General features: G+C 39.9%; 5 protein-coding genes across 12 annotated transcripts in view; 3 read left to right on the top strand and 2 right to left on the bottom strand.

Moving 5' to 3' along the window:
• The window catches only part of LOC117572755 (1-phosphatidylinositol 4,5-bisphosphate phosphodiesterase), a 76281-nt gene extending 65874 nt beyond the window's left edge, over positions 1-10407 (bottom strand). The window contains exons 1-2 of one of the 6 annotated variants that reach the window (XM_052006208.1): positions 10143-10406; positions 9695-9935 (exon numbers count right to left, since the gene is read on the bottom strand). The gene's annotated coding sequence lies outside the window, so the exon portion shown is untranslated. Of the gene's footprint in view, positions 1-5730; positions 5871-9694 lie in introns of those variants that run through there. The other 5 variants (XM_052006210.1, XM_052006209.1, XM_034255851.2 and 2 more) reach the window with 5 other exon arrangements.
• Positions 1117-4335, top strand: LOC117566247 (uncharacterized). 3 transcript variants are annotated; one of them, XM_052006212.1, is made up of 5 exons: positions 1117-1268; positions 1353-1759; positions 2445-2798; positions 2866-2999; positions 3714-4335. In XM_052006212.1, exons 2-5 carry the CDS (start codon positions 1361-1363, stop codon positions 3955-3957), a joined length of 1131 nt encoding a protein of 376 aa, XP_051862172.1. In that variant the 5' UTR covers positions 1117-1268; positions 1353-1360; the 3' UTR covers positions 3958-4335. The 3 variants fall into 3 exon arrangements, with proteins under 3 accessions (XP_051862172.1, XP_051862187.1, XP_034101693.1); XM_034245802.2 differs by having other exon boundaries at positions 1124-1268; positions 1406-1759; XM_052006227.1 differs by lacking the exon at positions 2866-2999 and having other exon boundaries at positions 3714-3956.
• Positions 10408-12141: 1734 nt separating the features above from the next.
• LOC117572786 (39S ribosomal protein L33, mitochondrial) lies at positions 12142-12660 on the top strand. The gene is made up of 3 exons (XM_034255889.2): positions 12142-12268; positions 12333-12436; positions 12500-12660. The coding sequence occupies exons 1-3, from the start codon at positions 12228-12230 to the stop codon at positions 12547-12549; spliced, it is 195 nt and encodes a 64-aa protein (XP_034111780.1). The 5' UTR covers positions 12142-12227; the 3' UTR covers positions 12550-12660.
• Positions 12661-13549: 889 nt separating this feature from the next.
• LOC117571475 (bifunctional lysine-specific demethylase and histidyl-hydroxylase NO66) lies at positions 13550-16840 on the bottom strand. Its single transcript, XM_034253638.2, has 2 exons — positions 16756-16840; positions 13550-16688 (listed from the first exon to the last, which is right to left on the bottom strand). Exon 2 carries the CDS (start codon positions 16674-16676, stop codon positions 14070-14072), a length of 2607 nt encoding a protein of 868 aa, XP_034109529.1. The 5' UTR covers positions 16677-16688; positions 16756-16840; the 3' UTR covers positions 13550-14069.
• A 399-nt stretch (positions 16841-17239) lies between these two features.
• LOC117576961 (DNA repair endonuclease XPF) lies at positions 17240-22912 on the top strand. The gene is made up of 6 exons (XM_034262140.2): positions 17240-17558; positions 17610-17771; positions 17836-18432; positions 18498-18652; positions 19815-20662; positions 21287-22912. Exons 1-6 carry the CDS (start codon positions 17332-17334, stop codon positions 22250-22252), a joined length of 2955 nt encoding a protein of 984 aa, XP_034118031.1. The 5' UTR covers positions 17240-17331; the 3' UTR covers positions 22253-22912.
• Positions 22913-24816: the final 1904 nt, after the last annotated feature.

The raw sequence follows: 24816 nt of genomic DNA, 5'->3' as shown, positions 1-24816 counted from the left end.
TCTCTCCACACACACACACACACACACTTGCAGTCGTGTGTATATAGCTTTCATCGCATTACCTTTAACTACCTCCCGAAACATTTTTATAGCTCCATAAGTATTTCATATTTATTTATTTCTTCAAGCTCTGACGTACATTTCTTTAAGAGACAGCCGCCCAAGCGAAAAGAAAGTGTGCGAAAAAACTTTTGCCAAATTAGAATTGCGCTTGCTGACAACAACAAAATATCCATAGAGCACTTAAGTCACAAAAGTTATATGAAATATGATAAATTTCAAAGAAAAGTAGTTCAGAAAATATTTAAATTAAAAGCTTATAAATTGAAAAGGATTATTTATTGAGAACTCAAGTCAGAAAAGTTAGAAGAATTTAGGGAAACTAGTTATAAGCTTTCAAATTTAAAAAGATTAAAACAATAAATTAGCAAAAACGCTTACGAAAAATATCTATTCAGACCATAAGTCAGTTCTCAGAAAAGAGACAGAAAAATTTGAAGAATTTAATACTGAAAATTGTACAGAAAGCAGTTTAATGATGTTTTTATCAAAATGAGCATTGAGTGCTTATGAAATATTTACAGCAATAAAAAAAACGAGAATTCTAAATTCGAAGAATTTGGTAAAAGTATTTTTTCTTTTAGTAGTTTAATGTAGATAATAATAATACAATATTACTTATACATTGCTAGGATCATAAAAAAAGAATATTGTTATATTGCCTAACTAATTCCGTTTCATTTTATGTACAACTGTATTCAATAATTTGTGTATGTCACTAGAAACAATACTTTTTTAAGGAACAGTAAAAAGTAAGAAAAAGTGTGACCATACAAAATGCCAGAGTATTCCTAAATAATGCATACAAAAATGTGGTCACACTATTACGTTAATTATGTCATTTATTAATATGGGCACACTTGCTATTCATTTTTAAATTAAATGCAATTGTTCAAAAAAAAAAAGATAATGAGCAAATATGCTTTTAAATACTAGTTTGTAACATCGTTTGCTTTTCACAGATTAATAAAATCCTCAAATCAATAAATCCAATGACTAGATTGAAAATTGATGACAGGCAAGCCTGGAATTTGCTGTCATATTCAGAGTTTACCTATAGACTGGACACAACTCGTCTGGCAGAGCAGAATGTTCACAGAACAAATACAGGCACAAACAAACTCTAAATAATTTCTCACATTTTTTCATTTCTTTTTTTTTTGGCAAATAACAAACACATTTTTATTAGCAGCAAGTGGGAAAACAGAGTAAGTAAAGTCGTTTCTTTTTTGGTGTGCTTTTGCGGTAGTCGTCGTAGTCAATCCATGGCTTTGACCTGCTCGCTTCTTTAGGCAAGGTCATGTCACCGTCTAACATTAAAAAGGACCAAACACAACAACCGCAGCGACATATCGTTCTGCATTCGCCACGCGATTGGACCGCATACGAAACGTGCTTGAATCGTACACTCGACGAACTCAATTCAACATTCGACAAGATGCCACAGCCATCGAAGCCTCAATACTCTTTCCTCTGCCCGGGACCAAAGCAACTGATAACATCGGCAGCTTCATCGTCGCGATCGCCATCGCTGAGTTCGGCCTTCTACAAGGATCAACAACGAAATACACCTAAGATGGATGTGGCCAGTCGTATGCATGCGATGAAGGTGTGCAACGTCCTGCTCGCTCGACTCTGGCGACGTCGTTGCTCCGAAGTCTCGGATCTTCATGAGCTGGTTCGCAAATATCAACTCAAGGTGAGTGGCATTGCATTTAAATTCAGAATAGTTTGCAACACTCCCTAAACAACTACTTGATTGTATGCTCTGTCCACTTGCTCTTACGGCGCTGCCAACTTGCTAAAATGCATATTTGCAACTATTTCATTTGTTAATAATTTGCATCACATTTTAACTTCATAAGCAACTTATTCGTTGTAAGCTCTCTCCACTTGTTGTTAAGGCGCTGCCAACTTGTATTTAATTTCTTAATACACAACACATTTTAACTTCCTAAACAACTATTTTCTTCTAAGCTCTGTCCACTTGTTTTTAAGGCGCTGCCAACTTGCTAAATTGCATACTTACAAAATTTTCATTTCTTAATAATAAACAATTACATATTTCATTGCCTAAGCTGCAGTTGAAACGTTGTAAGCTCTGACCACTTGTTGTTAAGGCACTGCCAACTTGCTTTAACTGTAGTGCAATGCGGTAAGCGCTGTCCACTTACTGAAAAAGAGCTGCCAACTTGCTTGAAAACTATACATTTCATTTCAAGCAAGTAAAACTATACATTTCATTTGTATTTTTTGACTGCACTTTTGGCTTGATATTGAGCAATCATAATATTTCAACTTTAAATTACTTTTACAAATACTCAAAAAAGACGCAAATTTTGCTAGAAATTGTAATTTCATGTGATTTATTTACGTTTTCGCAGGCCAACAGCATGCGAGATGATCTGTTTATGCGCAACAATATGATCAATCGTGAGCAGGTACGCTCGAATCGCTTGGAAAAGGAGTTGCGTCGCTTTAAACAGGGTGCAATCAAAACGCACAACTACGAGATCGTTGACAATGCCTTGAACGAGCTAAATTTACTTGTGGCGCAACTGCGCTACGAGTTGGATGCAAAAACACAAGAGTGCAAAAACTGTTCGGAACTGTTGCTTGAGAGTAAAACTGAACGCTTTCGAGAGATGAGAAAATTTCGTGAATGCTCGCAAGAATTGGCCAAGCAGCAGGTACAAAATCGTATACTCGAGATGCGTAATGCCGAACTGGAGGATATGGTTAGTTGGCAATAATTTGTTATATGTATATTTTATAGACGTTATACAATTTACATCGGTACTCTAGCTATTGAATCTGAAGGATAGTTTTCAGCTGCAAAATGATGAGACGGCGGCGTCTGTGTTTGCGTCACAGGAGAAAATAGATAATGCTTACGAGACCCTCAAGGGACTCGAACAGGAAGCCTTCGCATTAGAAATGTGAGTAGCTTCAAATTTTCTTTTTTAGCAGTCGCAGATGACTTTAAATAAATTCAAAATGTTTACTTTTTGAGACGAGTTGGCAGCTCTTTGCCAACAAGTGGACAGTGCTTATAGCGTTACATAGTGCAAATGACTAAAGAAATTTTATAACAATGAAATAGTTTAGTTTAAATAAACTGAAAATGTTTACTTTTGAGACAAGTTGGCAGCTCTTTGCGAATGAGTGGACAGTGCTTACAGCATTGCAATGTGCAAATGACTAAAGAAATTTTAAAGCAATGAATGTGTTGACTTTAAATAAGTTAGAAATTATTATTTTTGAGTCAAGTTTGCAGCTCCTTGCCAACAAGTGGACAGTGCCTTCAGCGTTGCAATGAGCAAACGACTGAAATGAAATAGTTGCATTTCTTTTTTTGGACTTGTATATCATTATTTTGTCCCTTTTTTTGCTATTCACTTATTATAACTGCAACTTTAGAATGATGCAATAGTCATGCCAATTTTGACCATATATGAATAGCTTTTAAATAAAGATTTTCAATCTTCGTATTATCAAAGTTTTATAATCACAGTTTAATTCCAATTTTGAATTCTCATCCAATTACTTGATGCTAAAAAATCATCCTTCATACTTCAATAGCTATGATATAAAAATAACTTTAATAAGAAAACTAGATCATTAAAAAAAAATCTTCTATTTTCTCCTAATAGCAAAAACAACGAACTGATGAGAGATACCCAAGCAAATATGATAATGCAAGAGATCGAAGGTGTGCAACAAAATATTGGAATAGTTCGCTACTTGCTATGGTTGAGCTATAGATATTTGACATACGAAATAGTTGCAAATTTACTCGGCTTTATGCTTCACAATCCAACGTCACGCCGAGGAAAACCCGTGACATCGTTGGGTCTCTGCCTAATAATCGTGATCCTTATAGGTGCCTTTTATTAGCAAGCAAAAGAAAAATTAAGAAAAAATCTCAAAAAAAAAACTAGTTAGATGATGAAGGACCTTTCAAATTGATAATAATAACCAAAATGGACAACGGTGATTGATGATGCTCGTTCAGATTGTTTATGGAATATTTTACAATTTCTAACTTTTCCATTTGAATTAACCACTTTTTTTTTTGTATTTTTAAGTTTACATCAACAAAATCATCCGAACGGAAAACCTTCAAAATTGCGATATGATTGAGTAAACCAAAATTATCGTTTTGTTAAAAATTCGCAACTACAACAAAAAATAATGTGTAACCTATCAAAAACAAACAATGAAAATATAATATATAACAATGAAATAATAAGAACAACTCTCACACCGCGTCAATTGTTGTGTGTTGTCAGCTCAATTAGTGCATAATACTAGGCAACAAAACACAACACAACAATAATTATCACAATTGTCAGCTGAATAGCACAATAGTAAAAAAAAAAGGGGAAAGATGGGGGTGTATACACCTTCTCTGTATAATTGTAGATAAGTAGTTGACCACAAAGCAAACACCTTTTGACATTTGCACAGCTCGTTCGATGTTATTGGAACTACATAAATGGAGAGGGGACAATGGGGAAATGGAATAGGAAATTATATTGGTATTTTCATCAGCCTAATGCCAGAGCACAACAACAGCAACAGCAACAACAACAATAATAATAACTACAAGGGGACAATGAAAATGTGAAAGGTGCAAAACCGCAACGCAACTTTAATTAAACAAAATAGTTTGCAATGTAATTCAATACGCCGCATGTTCTCTCTATCTGTTTGTGTGTGCGTGTGTGAGACATATGAAGCCATCAGCAAACACCTGTCGACTGTTTACACTGTGGAGTCCACAGCTCTTTGGGCCTTTAACCATGAATTATACTTTTGTCGCCACTCGGCTCATATTCATTTTCAATTTCTTTACAAATTTTCCATCAACATGCCAGTTGAACGACATTTTCCACAATGGGTGTGCTTAAAAATGGAAGTGATACAGTTTCCAACACTATTATTTACCAACTGTCAACAAGTTGGCAGCCCCAAAGCGTTAAGTGGACAAGGCGATTTTCAGAATTGAATGCTAAATTCGGCTCAAATTAAATTGAAACTAAAATGATGTATATATATTAATTAATTTGCAATTAGTTAATTTGGATTTCGAGTAAGCTATTCAACACATTTCACACGATATTTAAATTGTTCAATACCTGCGAAAACTAACTGTCTACAAGTTGGCAGCCCCAAAACGTTGAGTGGACATGACGATTTGCAGAATTGAAAGCTAAATTCGGTATGCTCAAATATCGCTGAATTTAAATTTAATACTGAAATTGTGTATGCATATTAATTAATTAGCAATTACTCAACTGTTATACAACATAGCGAATAATTTGGATTTGAATAAGCTATTCAACACATTTCACACGATTCGTTTCAAATTGTTCAATACCTGTGAGAACTTTTATCAAGTGCGCATCCCACAGTACTTTAAGTGCTTTGATTGAATTATAGTTGTGCATTCCCCTCAATGCTGTAATTCAGTGTTCGTTAAACTTTTCCTATTAATACATGTGCATGTGCATGCACACACACACACGCATATGGCTTTAGTTAAATACATGTGTGTGTGTGTTTGTGAGCAGCCTTTGAGCAGCACTGTGAAGAAACCACTCAATCACTTAAAGCTTAGCTGCTTACAGTTTGAGGAGTACTGAACGACGCTGAAGAAGCACTCACCTGCGCTCTCTCTCTCCCAGTCTCTTTCTTTCTGTGGGCAACGGACACCTGCTTTTGTTGTTCTCACTATGTATGCCCGCTAATTTGTTGCATTTCATGTCTCACACACACTCACAAACACACGTGAACGCGCGCACTCACTTGAAAAATAATATAAAAAAAAAGAAACAAATAAAAAGCAATAATGAAAACGAACGCATTTCGAGATCAGCTAATCCAATACATATTGTATATACATTATTATTAATGCTACGCCTTTTTGTTAATATATATAAATTTTATTGTTGTATTTGAATTGACGCTGCCAAACAATCGAAACACCAAACCGAAACACGTTGCTGCCTGCCTGCCGTCGACGCCGTGACGTTGTTGTGTTTATCGGGGTGCTGCTGCTGCTTTGCTTTGGGTGCGAAGACAAATGCGCGAATGCGACTATCACTGCGATGTGAGAGTGCGAATGCGAGCGCGCGCTAATGGGAAAAGCTTTGTCAAGCAACTGACCGAGCGAGCAAGCGAGCGACCCAGAGAGAGCAAGCAAAAGCAACAACAAGAAGAATGTGAGATACGCACGCCTTGCAATAATAACCGTTTATCAAAGCAAGCGCACATCACAAGAGAGCGTGTAATAAGACATAGAGAGAGAGAGTGCGAGCAAAGCACTGAGAGCGTTGCGTGGGTGCCGATCACAAGTGGACAGAATAAGAGAGAGAGTGAGAGTGAAGTGAGAGCGAAAACGAGAGCGAGAGTGCAAATTTGATAATTATTCTTCTGCCAAACTACATATGTCGTACACATTTTTACATACATGCATGCATACCTATGCATGTTGATATCGAAGTGTGAGCATGTGTGTGTGTGTGTGTGCGATGAGTGTACGGCGACCGCGCGCTGTAGCAGCGGCAATTGTTTGTTATTGTAGTTTTATTGCACAATCTTCACAGCACGCAGCCAGGCAAACAAACAAATGTGTAATGTTCTTTACGGCAACGGGGTGACGCAGAAATACCCTCGAAATTTCACAAATCAAAGAAACCTTACTATGGGCAATATGAATAATTTTAAACAATTAATAACTTTAATTTCATGTGGCAGAGCTGGTATACCCCGTTTTATTATATACAGGGTGTATAGAGATCAACGTACACCCACCGTTTTGTTCGGCTTTTTGCAGTTGTTTAGCAAACGGCGCTGAAAGGCAACAAAGTGTCTGCGCTGCGCTGCTCAAACTTTGCCATGCAAGTCGTCCCCCTACCCCCCTCCCCCATCAATGGCCGATGAAGCGAATCTCCCATTCTTCTTTCGCACCCCCCTTCCCGCCCCATACAACTCTCCCACCCTCTGGCTTGTTGAGTGCGTGTACATTTTTGCTTTAATTTTATGGCCTTTGCACAATTTACTTATGAGCTTTGCACAGCCTTCTCACACCTTCGTCTCTGTATCTCTCTCTCTCTCTTCCTCCCTAACCCTCACTCCTAGCTCTCTTCTCACATCTCGTTCGCGTTCGCTGCGCTGCTCTGCTCTGCTTTGCTTTGCTTTGCAAGCTATTGTGTTTGCGTCGGCGTGCGCGTAAGTAAATTTCTTCTAATTTAATATTTTGTTTACATTATTTATTCATTTACTTATGTATCTTGTGTGTTTGTGTGTGTGTGTGTTTCTCTCATTCAGCCTCCCTTCCGCCACATTTGTTTATTTACGTGTTTCACCTGCCGCAGTCAGCACCAAACGCTGTCTCAGTCGAAGTCACTGTCGCAGTCGGCGTCGCTGCTTATGCTTAGACTTGAGCTTCGGCTTAGGCTTAAGCTTGCGTGAGGATGCAGCTGATCTAACTGAGCTTTTGCCAGTCGCTAACTGTTCTTTTCCACTTTGCTCTCTCTCTCTCTCTCTGCATTGATTTTGATTTGCGCTTTCTGGGATTTCCTACAATTTTATCTTTGAACAAACACAACAAAGCTGAACTAGGAAATACCCTAAGTGATTATTTGCCTAATACTAATAACCAGGAATTTGATGTTTAGCAGTTTTAATTTTGAGTTTTATGTTGTACATATTTTTGTATATAATTTTTTCCCCATTCTATTATTCTATTTTATATCAAACTATGTGTTTTTCTTTAATTTATCTTTATCGTAACCAATTGTTATGTAGTATTTGATTTATTCTTTCCAGTTTTTTTATTATGAATATTAAACGTTTTTTATGAAATACCCAAATAGTAAATTTAAAATTTTTGTGTATTTTCGCCTTTTATTATTGTTTTTTTTTACCATATAATACTACTTATAAAACCAGAAAAATTGTGTAAAGTAATCCGTTTTTGAATGAAATACAAATTTTTCAATTCTAAATTACGCGATTTTTGCAACCTTTTTTTTGTTAATACCAAACACACTAAAGCTCAACTGGTAAATACCATAAGTGACTAATAGTAAATAAAGCAGAAATGTATGTTGTACACATTATTTTTTACCCATTCTATTTATATTTCAAATGTTGTGTTTTTATGATTTTTTCTTTATCGTAATCAATTTTTATGCAGTATTTCATTATTACTTCCCAGTAATATTTTAATGCACTTAAAAAGGTTTTTATGATATAGAAATGTTTCAATTTGAAATTTTGAGATTTTTTGCAAACCATTTTTAATTTTTAGCAAACAATACTTATAAAAAATATGTCATTTGTAAGATATTCAGAAATTTAAGAACTAAAATTATCGCAACTTATTTTTATGAACCTCAAAATGACTATTTAAATAAAGTTCTCATTTGTAAGTTGTCCAGAAATTCAAGGATTTGCATTTTAGAATTATCCCAACTTCATTTTATGAATTTGCAAATAATTATTTGAATCCATCATTAATTTTCAGTTTTATTACAGCAAAAGCTCTTTCGAAATTTCTATTCCACATCGAATGTGTATCGAATATCGAATATAAAGCAACATTTGTTGCATACATTTGTAACATATAGAAGTTACAATCAAACCATTAAAGTTAATGGCATAAAGTTGCTTACTATAATAATACGCATAGTATTGAAATCTTGGTTAAATACAACAATTACAAATTAAATATTAATAGAGTTGAATAACTAATTGCAATGACGCAAACTTCAATGCGAAGAGGAAGAAGTTTTAGAACTGATTTATGGTAAATTTCACTCAATAAGCAACTTTTTTTTCAGAGTTTTATTTAAGATTGTTTGTTGTTGTTTTTTTTTTAAGCGAAGGTCATCAATTAACGTGACTAAGTTGAACGCAAAGCAGATTAGTCAGAACTCTTCCAATTAACTATTGTATTGCGAAAAATGAAAAGTCGTAATCAGCACTTTAAGTGAAATTTCGCAATGAGAGCCTTTGAGCAAAGATTCTGGTTAACTTGGAAACGAGGAAACGAAACATTTAGAACAATGGACATTGGACAAAAATTCTGGGGAATTGAAATTATAGAGCTGCTTATTCTGGGAATTGCAGATTGAGCTGTGGTGCACATCAAATTAATAAGCACAAAATTCCAGGATATTTCAATAAGCAGAAGAGAGAGAGAGAGAGAGAAACAGACAGAGTCGAATGCGGTTGCAATTTGTGTGGGCGTCAAATTGAGAGATGATATGGGGAGGGGATGGGGGGAAATAATGGCTGCTGCTGTTGCTGACAGTTGTGGACATTTTAATTAGTTGTTTTTGCAGCGTGATTTTTTGTCGCCTGCATTTGGGAAGCGTTTTGCAAGGGCGCGCCTAAAAGCGCGCTGCAAAAAATAAAAAACAACATGAATTGCCGCATTCACACAAAAAAACACACACACACAGACAGGCAGACAGACAGACAGACAGAAAGGCAAGCCTTAACACTAATACAGCGGCAGCCTCAGAGATAAAGCACAGCGAGAGAAAAAGTGAGAGAGAGAGAGAGACAGCTGTAAGCTGGAATTGTATGCAATGCAAATGTTTTTTTGTTTTTTGCTTACCGCTGTTGACGTCGACGCTGGCGTCGCTCCTGCGCTGTGCTGCTACAAATTGAAATTGTAATTTCTGTCTGTGATTTTGTTGTTGTTGTTGCCGTTGTTGTTGCGCTGCTGCTGCTGCTGTTGTTGTTGTTTATATTTTCTTTTCTATATTTTGGTTGTTGTTGTATATCTTTTTTTTTACATTTTTTTTTTTGTTTTGGGCACTTTAATTTACACGGCCGCCATTTGTTGTTATTACGAGCTGTGTGTACAGTAAACACATGAAAAAACTTGCAAAAAAACAGAAATGGACAAATTGTTTGCTTGATGTTTTTATTTACACGCACCACGCGAAACACAGCAAAAAAAAAAAACAAGAACAACGTTAAGAAGATTGTTGTTTCCTAGCAGGAACAAGAACAAGAACAAGCATTTGTTATTGTAATTGCTGCAGGACAGCGAAACAAACCCGCAAAACTGCTGCCTGTTGTTGTTGTTCTAGCTGTTGTTGTTGTTGTTGTTGTTGTAGGACGCCTTCACATTCAGAAAAAGGCTACCATCAACGGTTTTTCTTACTGCTGCTGCTGCTCTGTCTCTACTTTTGTTGTTTATGGCACTTCTCCATGCAGAGTGTTTGAGTGAGTTAGAGAGAGAGAGAGAGAGCGAGCGAGTAGGAGAGTGTGTATTGCGCGCTCTGCATCCGCCTCGCACGAGTGTCGTTGGTGAACTGAAACTTGCGTTTTATTTACACGATGACGTTGTCGTTGCCGTTGTCGTTGCAAAGCTTTCGCTTCAGCTTCTTCAGCCCTATACGCAAGCGGCGCAAAAAAGCTCTACAAGTGCGACGATGACAGCAACAACAACTACATCAAGAACAGCAGCAGCAGCTGAACATTTTATATGTTGTGCTTGTGCTTGCAGCGCTGTCGACACTCGCGTTCATGCAAATAGGAGCAACAACATATGCATTTTATATTACTATGTTAAATAATTAGTTACTATTTATTCAAATAAATAAATATGTTTAATAATTTAATAGTAATAATTGTATTAAATAATTTAAAACTTTTCGTTTAGCACTTGTAATTTTTTGTTAGTCTACTTTTATGCGCTACATTGTGGCTGAGCCATCTTAGATGTCCCTGTATATGTGTGCGTGTGTGTGAGTGTGTGTGTGAGTGCGTGTGCTTGTCTTGTTTTTGTTTGGTTTCCAAAGCTAATGCTGGCTGGCCCAAAGCTTGGGCTGCACTCAAGGCAAGGAAAGGCAAAGCAAGGAAAGGCAAAAGCGAAAGCAAGGCAGCGCAAGGGGCTTCGCCCAGGTGCGAGTGAGATGCTGCACGTGCTTTTTGACACTAGTATTGAACAACGTGCGAAAGCACGTGAGAGCCACGCAAAAAATTTGCCGCCTTTGGCCGAGCGACGCAAGCTGCGATCTACCAAATGCATAAATATTCTATAGTACAAATAAAAAAATAAAATACTATAAGTAGTTGGGTAAATTATTGTTAATCGCACTCTTGTTGCTCTTGTTGACCTTAACTTGTGTGTGTGTGTGTGTGTGTGTGAGTGTGTGTATGCAAGAGAATAAGGCAAGTCAATTCATCGTCAGAGGCAGGATTATAAACGTTTAAGCTTTTGTACCAATTGGCGTCATTGTTTGAGGTTATGTGAGCGCAGCACAGTGAGCTCGTGTGCTCCTTTGACCCTGACAATGAGCGTGAGGCGCCCTGTTGTGTGGCATTTTACTTGCTATGTATTCATTTAATTTAATTTGTATCAGCTTAAGCTATTTAACGACCAGCATACAACGCAACGGCAGCGGCAACGGCAACACAAAACAACAAAACGGAAACGGAAAAGCAAAAGCACTCACACCACCACCAATAGTGGGCGACACAACGACAAGGGGTGGGGAAGGGGGAGGGTTACGCGCCGCGTCGGTAGCGGAAGTCTAGTCATACTGCTTATTGATGTTGTTAGCTGAGCGACTTGACTTTGTCTAGTCAGCGTCAGCCAAGGACATGGTCAACAATAACAATAACAAGAACAAGAGCGATTGTCAAGTATTTGTTTGTTTGCTTTTTGCTTTCACTTTAAATTGTACGCTAATTTGCTTCTAAGTGGATTAAGTTTTCTATGTTCGTTGTTGTTGTTGTCGTTGTTGTTGCATTCTTTGCGCTGGCTTCAGGGACACGCAAGCACTCTTGACTTACCCAGAGTCACGCACAAGGTTAAGCCAGATTTGCGCGTAAGCTTAAGTTTACACAATAGATAACAAATGCAGGCACAAGGCGCAAAACATAAAATACATAAAACAAATTAAAACATTGTGATTTCACTTGTAAATTTGGCGCGATTTCTTCAAACACCTGGCGCTGTTATCGATAACACATCAGCTGCTACTGCTGCTGCTGTTATCGATGATGACGATGATGGCCACACTGCGGCACCGTCAGCTGATTGCGGCCATATTTAGCACATTTCAAGTTGCCGCACAGCTTGCACAACAGTTTTTTCGCTGTCAATAATAAATTTACAACAATTAACTAACAATATGCGTCTCACCGAAGTGCTGTTCAAAAAGGTCAAGAGCAAGTAAGAAAAGTGCATACAATTTAATTAATCATTTGCAAACCCAATCAATACAATTTCCTTCCAGACGCATTATGGTGTTGATGGAGAGCGTGGTCAGTGGCCATCAATTCAACACGTTTCGCGATCGTCTCGCCGACAAAATCGAATTAATTAAATTCGATCCGTACAGTAAGTTAATGCATTTCATATAAATTAAAGTAAGTTCTTATTTTCCCTTACTTTACTTTGCAGTTCAGAAGGAGAGTTTATATCGCGAACGCAAGCGAATTCGCAGCGCTTAAAAGTTGAGGAAAACATCGCTTCTACATTGTAATGGAAACTGAAAGAAAGCATTTTCCTCTATTAACATTTCCTTATTTTTTTTAAATAAATTGTAGCTTAAGTTAAATACATATGTATGTGTGTTATCTATAATAAGGAATTTGTAATGCAAATCATTTAAAAAACGAGTCGAAGCGGAAAAGAATTCTCTATAATTTTTATTATATAGAATTTGTAATTCTAATCGGAAAAGCACAATTCTCTGTAATACAGAATTTGTTATACTATTACTTCCATCTTCGAAGAAGCGTATAATCGGAAAAGCAACAATTCTCGATGGAATTTTTAATACTTGTTTAAAAAACGAGTCTAATCGGAAAAAAAAAATCGGAATTCTTTTTCTTTTGAGGTAGATGCTTTGGGAGAATTCGCTGTGATCTACACAGAAGACTTAAGATATCAGAACTGTAGCTAATCTTTTCTACAAGAACCACAAATTAGTTTTGTATGATATGATAACTTTGAGTTATTGACTTATTTCCTTCTAAGAAGATTTGTACATAGGAAAGAAGAGTTGTTCCTAGAGAGAAAACATGTCAGAAGATTTGATAGATCAAATTTAAAAATTAAAAGAACAAAAGTTGTTATTAAGCTATTACCGAGTTTTAGATATGCTCTTGAAGTTTCATTTGAAAATGTTTTCAAAACTTTAATTTGAAAATGTTTTCAAAAACTTAATTTGAAAATGTTTTCAAAAACTTAATTTGAAAATGTTTTCAAAAACTTAATTTGAAAATGTTTTCAAAAGTTTCGCTTTACATTTAAATTCCCTGCCCAAGTAGAATGAAGTATTAGAGCTGTAAAACAATACGATGATCTATACTATTTTCTTTATTTTCTGTTTTAAAAAAAATTGGACATTTGTTACAACGACTGACGCACGCATCAGTTACAAATATAACAGAAAATTATTGTGTACAAATATATATATATAACAAAGATCAATTTAATATAATATAATGTGTAACTAAGAACATTGTTGCCCCCTTCTTATAATACCATCTTCTCTTCGTGTTTGGTGTATTTCTTATTTTTGTGTGCTCTTCTTTTGCGCTCTCTTACTTGCTCTTTTAATGTTAAAAGAGATAGAAAAGAACTTTAGTTGCCTCTTCTTTTTGTTACTTCTATATTGTGCCGAATTATTGCTTTGTGTTTGTGACTGGTGAATCTTTCCCTTCCATTTTCTGCAGTCTTTTCCTGTTCTATTCCCTGACTTGTGAATCTTTCCCTTCCCTTTTCTGCACTCTTTTCATGTTGTATTGCTATCTGTTTTGTTACGTTCGATTCTGTTGTTTCTTTCCGTTTCTTCACTCTTTTCCTGTTTTATTTCTACTCGTTTCATTGCGTTTGCATCTCTAACAGGTGAATCTTTCCCTTCCCTTTTCTGCAGTCTTTTCCTGTACACCTATTTCCTTACTTCCCATGGTCACTTCTAGTGTTCTTTGTGTTGCTTTTTTCTGGTCCTATTCTGTGACGATTTTTACTTAAAGGGCTTCTTGGTCATGAGCAGTCCACGCTCCCAGAGTGCGGTGGCCACCTCAATGCGACGATCCTGACTGCGCAGCGGCAGCTTCTTGACCGACGTATACTTCGGATACGCCTTGATCAGAGCCTCCACAGCCGGTGCCTCCTCGGGCTGGATTTCCATATAGTTGGCATCGAACTTGCAATACTCGAGCGCATTATCCAGATAGTAATAGATACGGATGGCCGATCCCTCGGCAATCAGACGCAAAATGTTGGCACGCAACAGACGCACTTCGGTGCTCCCAGTTAGATTGTAATCGGGCAGACAATTGCCTTGTTTATCAGTCTCGCTGACCGAACCAAAGACGGTTCGTGCCTTCTCCTCGTCCTGGACGATTGGGGGCAAAGCCTCATGTTGAAATCGCTTGGCCAACTGATCGACAGCCGCATCGATTTGTGCAGCACTGGGCAGCAAATAAGTTTGCACCAGCTTCGTTATGCCACCGAGCAATTTGTCACGCTCCTCGGACTTTTCACCGCCAGCGGCAAGTCCCAAGTGACGCCACGTCTCGAGCGGGAGACCGCGACGCAAATTCAAATGCTGACGTATGGCACGCTCCATGACAGACGGCATCAATTTCTCGACCAGATTCGCATACGATTGCTGCTGATAGACACTCAGTGTGATGTGCAGCGAGTGCTGTTGCTCCTCGGTCACAGCCTGATGAACGGTGCCCCGGGGGAAGTAGAGAATGTCACCGGGTTCGAGGACCACATCGAGTGTCGGTGGTCCCAAGTCCTTTTGACTGTAATTCCCAGAGGAGACGCGTGCCAAGATATCGCTGGGAGATGGTGGCATGTAGAGACGCCAACGTTTGCGTCCCTCCACCTGCAGGACGAACGCTTCGATGTCATCGTAATGCGGTGCAAATCCCTGACTGTTCGGTGGCGTCAAATACGCATTCGCACCGACCAGACAATGGAAGAACTCCTGGAGTCGGGTACACAGCGCACGCAACTTCACCAGATAAGTGCTGGGATTCAAAATGCGGACACTACAACCGTTTGAGTAATAGCCCCAAACGGTGGGCGGCATGGCGCGTCCATCGGGATTGTGGGTCTCGCGTTTGCCATTCTCATAGCTGGTGATATCGATGTTTGTGGTGAACTCCAGATGATTCTTCAGCAGCATCTCCTCGATCATGGGAAAGGACATCAAATGCGAAAAATAATTGGCTTTGCGTCGCACCACCTGACAGGCATTCTGTTCCCAATACCTTTGGAAGAACGTCTGCGGCTCGATGGGATTCATCAGCCAGCTGAGCGCACGTTTGCCTTCCTCCACGCTATCCTGCAAATGCACCTCTTCACAGGCGGGTTTATCCAGGTGTCCAATGCGACGCTGCTTGGGTTGCGAGTTTCCAGTTTCAGCTGCTTTGGTGGCTTCTCCCTCTTCGTGCTGGCGACGTCCGAGGAGCGTCTCCTTGGTCTTGGTGGCCGGAGGTTGTTTCGCTTCCTGTTTTGTGCTCTTCTTCGGCTCCTTCGCCTGTTCCTTTGTTTCCTTCTTCGCCTGTTGCTTTGCATCCTTCTTCGTCTGTTCCTTTGTTTCCTTCTTCGTCTGTTCCTTTGCATCCTTCTTCGTCTGCTGCTTTGTTTCCTTCTTCACCTCGGTCTTGGCTTTCGGGGGCAAGGGGCACGACTTGGCGCCCTCGGTTTTCTTGGGCAATGGACATGACTTCACTGTGCTTGTGCCCGGCAATGGACACGACTTGACCACCGCTTTCAGAGCCGACATTGCTAGCTTCTCGAACGAAGTCAGCGCGGGTTTCTCCACATTGTTGTTGGCATCCTGGGAGCGTCGGCCGGCTTTTGGCGGTGCAACAACTGGTGACTCGATTTCGTCGTCGTCATCGCCATCGTTAATTGTGTACTCCTCGCTGAACTGATCCTCGTCGTGCATTTCCTCGTATTCCTCGCCATCATCGGAGTTGCCATCATCAAAGTCTTCTTCATCGGAGGCTCCATCATCAAAGTCTCCGTCATCGGCGTCTCCTTCATCAGAGTCTCCTTCATCAGAGTTCCCATCATCAGAGTTCCCATCATCGAAGTCCTCTTCATCCGAATCTCCCGTCATCGATATCTCATCTCCACAACCGTCGCAATTGGCGCAGCTATCGGCACAGTCACTGCCGCCACAGTCGTTGCTATCGTCATCACTGATCTCACTGTCGCCACAATCACTGCTATCACCCTCGCTGCCTTCGTCATCATATCCACCGCCGCTATAATCATCAGAAGCGTTGTCATCCGACTCATCACTGTAGCTGGACATTTGCTTTTTCTTCCGTTGCGATTCATTCAAATTTGAATTTGCTGCTCTTTTCGCTGATCCGTTTGCCTTCAGCACTTTTTTGGGACTGGCCACCGCCATTTTCTGCACTGCTTGTGGGCTTTTGGCGACGCCATTTTGTTTGGCACCGTTATCCTTGATTTTACCATTATGCTTTGCGGAGTGCTTTGGTGCATTTTTTGGCGACAGTGCTGCATTCTTTTGCTGCTGCTTCTTGGCTGGTGATGGTTTCTTGGCCTTATAGACCTGGTATGCTGATATCTCAGCCATTGCATGCGCTGCCTGTATTAATAGAAGCTATTAAAAAAAAAGATCACTTCGTTTTACTAAACCATCTAGTTTGTCTTACCACAAAATAAGAATAAAAATTTATTTGTTTTGGAACCGGCAGCACGTGCTTGATTGACTAGCCGCCTGCTTCAAAATACGATTGAGCTGTCAGCGTTATCGATATATCGATAGCAAATCGCTCAACTATTTCACAAGCAAAAATATTATTTGACAAATATACTAGTCTAATAATTATATATAAATAATAAAAAAAAGCACTTAAAAATTTTAACAATTTATTTAAAGCACTACAAATAAAAGTAATTTTGTTATTTTCAATACGAAAAAAATTGTTTCTTTCAAACAGCTGTTTGCCATTAGTATATTTTGGTATATTCCTAAGTTGTGTCGTGTGTGGGCTACTTGTAATCGATTACTCTGGCACTGCAGCCAAACAGCTGATGACGTTTTTTTTTCAATGAATAGTACGCGGTTTGCTGTTGGTATATTTTGGTATATTCTTACTTTATGTCGTGTGTGGGCTACTTGTAATCGATTATTGTGGCACTGCAGCCAAACAGCTGATGGCAGTTAGAATATCGTTGTTGAATTTACCGGCGTTTTATTTGTTTACGTTGTGAAATTGTTATGCGCCATGTCCGATAATGAGGAGGAAAAAGCAGCTGGCGAAGTGGAAAAAACAGAGGCCACAGAAGCTACAGCATTGCCCGAGTCAAACAATGAGACGCTAACCGATGAGGATTTGGCCAATCTGGTGACAGCCGAAGAGTATTTGCTGCGCAAAGATGTCGTGCTGCTGGAGTACGAGAAGCAAATGTTTCTGGACTTGATACACCAGGATGGACTCTTAGTGTGTGCCAAGTGAGTACAGTAGTTATAGGCGAGTGCAACAACAATTAACGTCTTTTGCAGGGGACTGAGCTATGAGCGTGTGCTAATCAACATTTTGAAGGTGTACAGCGATGCGGGCAATTTGCTGCTGGTGGTGAACAGTTCCGACTGCGAGGAGCAGTACTACAAGTCACAGCTGGAGGCCAAATATGTGCACGAGGTGGCCAACACAGCCACCGAGCGGTAGAACTCATTACGTGTGTGTGTTCTATAAAACATTTTAATCGAGCATGTTTTGTTTTTGTAGCGAACGCGTTTATCTCGAAGGCGGCATTCAATTCATTAGCACACGCATCCTCGTCGTGGATCTGCTGAAGCAACGCATACCCATTGAGCTGATCACTGGCATCATTGTGCTGCGTGCCCACAACATCATCGAGAGCTGCCAAGAGGCGTTCGCCTTGCGTTTGTATCGTCAGCGCAATAAGACGGGCTTCATCAAAGCGTTCTCGAGCAGTCCCGAATCCTTTACCATTGGCTATGCGCACATCGAGCGCACCATGCGCAATTTGTTCGTCAAACAATTGTACATTTGGCCCCGGTTTCATGCCACCGTCCGTGCAGCACTGCATCCGTGGCAAACACAAACGATCGAGCTCCATGTGCCTTTGACCACAAGAATTAGCTCGATACAGACGCACATTTTGGATATTATGAACTTTTTGGTGCGCGAAATCAAGCGCATTAATCGCACCGTTGACATGGAGGCCATCACCGTGGAGAATTGTGTGACGAAGAAGTTCCACAAGATTTTGCAAGCGCAACTCGATTGCATTTGGCATCAGCTCAACTCGCAAACGAAACTCATTGTCGCTGATCTGAAGATACTCCGCAGTCTGATGATGTGAGGCGATGTTTGATTATATTTGTTATAAATCTTTATTTAAATCTTGCATTTACTTCTTGTAGTTCCACCATGTATCACGATGCTGTCAGCGCTTATGCGCTGATCAAACGATATCGCGGCACCGAATACGCCATCAGCAACTCGGGTTGGACGCTGCTCGATGCCGCTGAGCAGATCTTCATGCTCTCCAAGCAACGCGTCTACAATGGACAGAACGGTGAGTGGAAGCTGATAGATAATAGCTGGTAGAATCACAGCAGATCTTCAGTCTGCATAGAAAGCAAAGCCATCATCAGATTTAATTTAGTTTTAGATTGTCTGATGGTTCATTTACTTTGCTTAGAATTAATCATAGAAGCGTGACAATGTGGTATATTTTGTACTCTATGGTATATTTTAAATGTACCAAATACAACCTTTGGTATCTGTTACAGACACAAGGAATTTACAGCCAGAAGGAGACATCTCCAATACTATAAAGTATATATATTCTTGATCAGCTGAGACGTTATAGCCTAGTCCGTCCGTCCGTTTTTCTGGACTCCTAAATCTCAGAGATTGTAAGAGGTAGGGATCGTGTCATAAGTGGTTTGACTGACAATTTAGTATAATATGCATTCTATGGTATGTCTTGAATACAGTACTATATCAATATACCAAATGTAGCCTTCGGTGTATTTTTAGTATTTTCGCGGTATATTAATTTGGTATATTTGAAAAGAGCACATTCGACTGTTTTTCTGTTCAAATAAAGTAATATACCAATATACCAAATATAGCCTTCGGTACATTTTAGTATTTTTGCAGTAGTTGGTATATTTTAAAAATAATACCGCACCGCTTTGCTTTTATCCTTTATGGGTAGCATTAAATTTCTTACTTCGGTATATTTTAGTATGTTTGCGGAGTATTTGTTTGGTATACATTCGAATGTACTTTTCTTTCTTTTTTAAGTGAAGTACTTTATCAATATACCAAATATAGCCTTCAGTATATTTTAGTATGTTTGTGGTATATTAATTCTGGTATATTTGAAGAACAATAGCGCATTTATTTCCTATGCATCTCCTTTTAAAAATGGGTATCTTTTGTGCTTTGGTATATTTTAGTATTTTTGCGGTATGTTTATTTGGTATATTTTGAGTACCGACATGCTTTGCTCTTCACAATGAGTAGCATTAACTTTCTTCGGTATATTTTGGTATTTTTGCGGTATATTAATGTGGTATATTTGGAGTATAATACCGCAATGCTTTGCTCTTAATCACAATTAGTAGCATTAGCTTTTTTCGGTATATTTTAGTATTTTTGCAGTATATTAATTCAGTATATTTTAAGCATAATACTGCAATGTAACTCTCTTACTTTTTGAATTGCAGAATTCGAGCCCGAACCCTGTCCCAAGTGGCAGCCACTGACCGAGCTGCTGACCACTGAGATCCCTGAAGACATGCGACGACGACGCGGCGCCGATCACCTGGAGCCGCCCAAGGTGTTGATCCTGTGTCAGGATGCGCGCACCTGCTACCAGCTGAAGCAATATCTGACCCAAGGCGGAGCACGCTTTCTGCTGCAGCAGGCGCTGCGTCACGAGGTGCAGGTGGGCAAGGTGAGCGAGCAATTTACACGGGACAGTCAAAGCGCAGCGATGGCCGAAACAGAGACGCAGACAAAGACGAAGACAAAGATTAAGACGGAGGCAAAGCAGATGACAAATGAATCCAAATTGGAGGACACATCAACGCAACTCGATGAGCTGACGCAGTTGCTGCTGGGCAACGACGATGCCGAGGCGCAACATTTGTTCGAGGAGAGCTACATGCTGACCATGACCCAAGCATTGCCAAGTGCCGCTGCAGCGGATGTCGATCCGAATGCCTCGATCTTTGAGATTATACCCGAGCTGGAGCAATTCGATGTCTCGGCTGCATTGGCCGCACATCGTCAGCCCTGCATTTGCCTGCAAACCTTCAAGACGGAACGCGAGGGCGCCATGGCCCTGGAACACATGCTCGAACAGATGCAGCCACACTATGTCATCATGTACAACACGAATGTGACGGCGATTCGCCAGCTGGAGGTCTTCGAGGCGCGTCGTCGTCATCTGCCCGCCGATCGCATGAAGATCTATTTCCTCATTCACGCTCGCACCGTCGAGGAGCAATCGTACTTGACCAGCTTGAGGCGCGAGAAGTCCGCCTTTGAGCTGATCATCGACACAAAGAGCGTAAGTCTCGCATTTTACAGTCTGTCTGTCTGTCCGCCTGTTTAAACACTTGTATCTTAGCTAATAAGAGTGCTATTGCCTCCAATTTTGCTGTATTCCATAGATTGTTAGGCTAGTTTTACTTGCATTGTCTTGTCAAGCAAAAAAGTTTATTAGAATAGTCCAAGCTTAAGGCTTCATTCCGTGTGTCTGTTTGCCCGCTTATTTAATCAGTTCTATCTCAATTTCTAATATCAGTACTGCCACCAATTTTGCTGTATCTCATAGTTTTTCAAGATAACTCTGCTCTCAAGAAATGTCAATTAGACAAGTTCAATCATAAACACAAAAAGAGCTTAAGACTTCACTCCGTCTATTTGTGTGTCCATTTATTTAATCACTGTGATTTGAGCCAATAGACGAGGAAGTGCTATTAATGTTACTGGAATTAGATTTAGTTTCACAAATGAATAAAGTAACATATCATGATAGTGATATTTTAATATATTATCTGTCCGTTCGTTTAAACAACAAAATCTCGCAGCCTTGTAGAGCTAAAACATTCAAATTTGCACACAATCTTGCCAAGTGTCATACGAAACTCGAACTACAGTTTTAGACTTTGACTTTACATTTCACTTGCAGAAAATGGTGATACCCGAGTACCAGGATGGCAAATCCGATGAGGCCTTTGTGCTGTACAAGAGCTACGAGCACGAAGAGGACGCGGCGAGTTCTTCGAATGCACAAACCCGACGTGGAGCTGCCACTGGAGCAGCTTTGGCCGTCGCCGCTGTGACGCCCAAAGTGATTGTGGATATGCGAGAATTTCGGTCCGATTTGCCCTGTTTGATACACAAACGTGGACTAGAAGTGGTCCCAGTGACCATCACGATTGGCGATTACATTCTGACGCCCGATGTGTGCGTCGAACGCAAATCGATATCGGATTTGATTGGCTCGTTGAACTCGGGTCGATTGTACAATCAATGCGTGCAGATGCAGCGATACTATGCGAAACCGATTCTGTTGATTGAATTCGATCAGAATCGTCCGTTTCACCTCCAAGGGAAATTCATGTTATCCCAACAGACGACGGCAACGAATGCGGACATTATGCAAAAGTTGCAACTGCTCACGTTGCATTTTCCCCGGCTGCGTCTCATTTGGTCGCCATCGCCTTATGCCACCGCTCAGCTCTTCGAAGAACTCAAGCTGGGCAAAGCCGAACCCGATGCCCAGACAGCCGCCGCTTTGGGCAGCGAGGAAGCGGCCACCGGATCCGGTGGAGAGCAATTGCAATTCAATAATGCAATTCATGATTTTCTCCTCCGTCTGCCGGGCATTCAAACGCGAAATGTTCACGGACTTTTGCGACGCGGCGGCAGCTTGCGAGAGCTGCTGAAGCGAAGCCAAGCGGAGCTCGCGGATCTGCTGCAGTCGCAGGAGAGCGGCAAGCTGCTCTGGGACATCCTCCATGTGGCGCATCTGCCCGAGAAGGATGAAGTTGCCGGCTCCTCGGCGCTGCTGGCGGCGAGCAAACAGTTTGGCAGTGGCTCACACAATCGCTTTCGCAAAGCGGCTGGCGAAGCGAGACGAGGAAGGCGATAAAACGCAGTTTGGATAACTTTGGATAAACCGTTTAAGCAGTGGTTGGAAACCCAGCTAAGTCAATAAGTGGAGTAAGGAGAAGGATAAGGATAAATGTATATATTCAGTGTATTGTTGAGTTGGTTTAATAAGAAGAGGATCGAGAGGAGGACTCTTTAGAAAAGGAAGAGTAGAAGATACCGGGAAAGAAAAAAAACTAAGATATGGATAAACCCTTTAAGCACTGGTTGGAAACGCAGCTAAGTCATGTGGATAAACCTTACAATAAGTGTAACACATGAAAGAGAAGCTAAATTATAAATTTGTGTATCTATCAGTCAAGTCAATAATAACTTTGGTTTACGAAATGAGAGCAACTACGATATGGATAAACTGTTTAGGCATTGGTAGAAAACCCAGTTGAGTCCTGTGGATAAACCTTACAATAATTATTACAGATTTAAGAGGAAAATTATCAATTTTTTTTATTTTTATTGTTTAGTTCGAGAACAGCCCGCATTGTGTGATGAAAATAAGAAATATTATTAGGCATTCAAATTTAAATATAACAATTTTTTGTATGTAAGCAAATGCCACAAGTTAATAAATGCATTAAGTAAATATTTAAGCAAAGCTAAATTCTATTATTATCCTAAATATGTATTTAAAATGTAAGCAAACATTTTGTACTGTAATGTTCTTGTATCTGTGTATAATACATTTATTATTTTTTTTTTTCAAAGGTCTAATAAATCTATTGTGTTTGCTTTTCTTTACAAAATTTTTGAAGCATTTCGATGATTAATATGTCTAAGGAAAACATTTGCTATCATTATGCTCTGAAGTCATTCAAGTTAGTATTTTATTACAAAAAATTTAATCATTAGCATAAGATAGTACAATCAATCTATAAAGAAAACAATTTTAGACTATTAAATTTTTCTTTGTGAAACTCTAATGAAAATGCAAATGAGCAGAGTTCTCTAAAAAATAACAAGCGTAATGTTTATGCTAGAGTTGCGATTTTCGGTACATGCAATAATAACTACAATATTTATGATTCCCGTGATGCGAAATTATACAAGTTATTAATGAAATACTTTTGTATGCGAAAAACCCCAACTTACTACGGATTCTAGTTGCTTTGACATATTAATATACCATTTAAAGCATTTGGTATATATTTAGTATTTTGGCGGTATATTATTTTGGCATATTTTGAATTTTATCCTGCACTTTTTCGTTTTTATTCAAAGTGTGTAGCATTAGCTTTCCTCGGTATATTTTTAGTATTTTTCTAGTATATGAATTTGGCATCAAAATAAGTAACGTTAACTTTCTTACTTTGGTAAATATTTAGTATTTTTGTGGTATATTAATTTGGTATATTTCTAGAATGGGGAGAATGGGGGAAAGCATACAGGTCAAAGTGTCTGATTGCATTCAACTTGGTGAATGCCAGCATGATTCCTGTCACTGCTCTCTTCAAGCCGACGCACTACCTCCACGTGGTTCTCCCTGGATTGTCACTCGACAGCCGTTGAGTGGCAAACTAAAGCGCGCGACGAGAGTCCTAACTCTACAAACTAGGTTTTGGCGTAGGACTTGGAATCCACCCATGTAAAACGCAATTTCAGTGAAGGAAGCAAGAGAAGCCTCGGAAAGGAACCGATATAACGTTGACGACCATAGCAAGCGTAAAATGGACAATGATTTGAGAGTATGCACCTGGAACGTACGAACATTGTACAGACCTGGTGCTGCTCAACAACTAGCAGATACCCTCAACAAATGCAGGGCTGACATCACTGCTATCCAGGAGATGCGATGGATAGGACAAGGCTGCATAAAGAAGAAGAACTGTGACATATACTACAGCTGCCACCCAGAACGGCATGAATTTGGTTGTGGTTTCGTCGTAGGTGCCAGGCTGCGGCGCCGAGTCTCTCACTTTCGGCCAACAAACGAGAGAATTGCAACGATCCGAATTACTGCCAAATTCTTTAACATCAGCCTGATATGCGCACATGCCCCAACGGAGGAAAAGGACGATGCCACCAAGGACGCTTTCTATTCGGAGCTCGACCGAGCTTATGGCCGCTGTCCTTCCCATGACATTAAAATTCTCCTCGGGGATTTTAATGCCAAGGTAGGACGAGAAGACATCTTTGGTGCCACCGTCGGGCGATTTAGTCTACATGAGACCACCTCGAGCAATGGTCTCAGATTAATAGGCTTTGCAGCTGCGCATAATATGGTAGTTCGTAGTACCGGATTCCGTCATTTGGACATCCATAAGGCATCTTGGCTCTCACCCGATCGACTGACCAGAAATCAGATCGATCATGTTGTGATCGATGCAAGGCATGCATCTAACATACTCGACGTGCGATCCTGTCGGGGTCCCAACATCGACTCCGACCATTATCTTGTTGCAGCTAAGATTCGCACACGGCTATGTGTGGCGAAGATTGCACGTCGAAGTGCGTTAAGAAGGCTGGACATCGGAAAGCTGCAATCACAACAGGCGAAGAATGCATTCTCCACTCACGTCTCGGGGCTATTAAGCCGAGCACCTTCGATAC

The sequence above is a fragment of the Drosophila albomicans genome, chromosome X (genome assembly GCF_009650485.2).
Source record: "Drosophila albomicans strain 15112-1751.03 chromosome X, ASM965048v2, whole genome shotgun sequence".
In the NCBI taxonomy this organism is placed as follows: Eukaryota; Metazoa; Arthropoda; class Insecta; order Diptera; family Drosophilidae; genus Drosophila; species Drosophila albomicans.
This window is presented reverse-complemented; position numbering and strand designations above follow the sequence as displayed.

Coding starts and splice junctions, on each gene's coding strand:
- LOC117566247 (XM_052006212.1), top strand. CDS start 1,361: ATGTCACCGTCTAACATTAAAAAGGACCAAACACAACAACCGCAGCGA. Junction 2,799..2,865: donor ATGCCGAACTGGAGGATATG/GTTAGTTGGCAA, acceptor TCGGTACTCTAG/CTATTGAATCTGAAGGATAG. Junction 3,000..3,713: donor GAAGCCTTCGCATTAGAAAT/GTGAGTAGCTTC, acceptor TTCTCCTAATAG/CAAAAACAACGAACTGATGA.
- LOC117572786 (XM_034255889.2), top strand. CDS start 12,228: ATGCGTCTCACCGAAGTGCTGTTCAAAAAGGTCAAGAGCAA. Junction 12,269..12,332: donor TTCAAAAAGGTCAAGAGCAA/GTAAGAAAAGTG, acceptor ATTTCCTTCCAG/ACGCATTATGGTGTTGATGG. Junction 12,437..12,499: donor AATTAAATTCGATCCGTACA/GTAAGTTAATGC, acceptor TTTACTTTGCAG/TTCAGAAGGAGAGTTTATAT.
- LOC117571475 (XM_034253638.2), bottom strand. CDS start 16,676: ATGGCTGAGATATCAGCATACCAGGTCTATAAGGCCAAGAAACCATCA.
- LOC117576961 (XM_034262140.2), top strand. CDS start 17,332: ATGTCCGATAATGAGGAGGAAAAAGCAGCTGGCGAAGTGGAAAAAACA. Junction 17,559..17,609: donor GGACTCTTAGTGTGTGCCAA/GTGAGTACAGTA, acceptor CGTCTTTTGCAG/GGGACTGAGCTATGAGCGTG. Junction 20,663..21,286: donor TGATCATCGACACAAAGAGC/GTAAGTCTCGCA, acceptor TTTCACTTGCAG/AAAATGGTGATACCCGAGTA.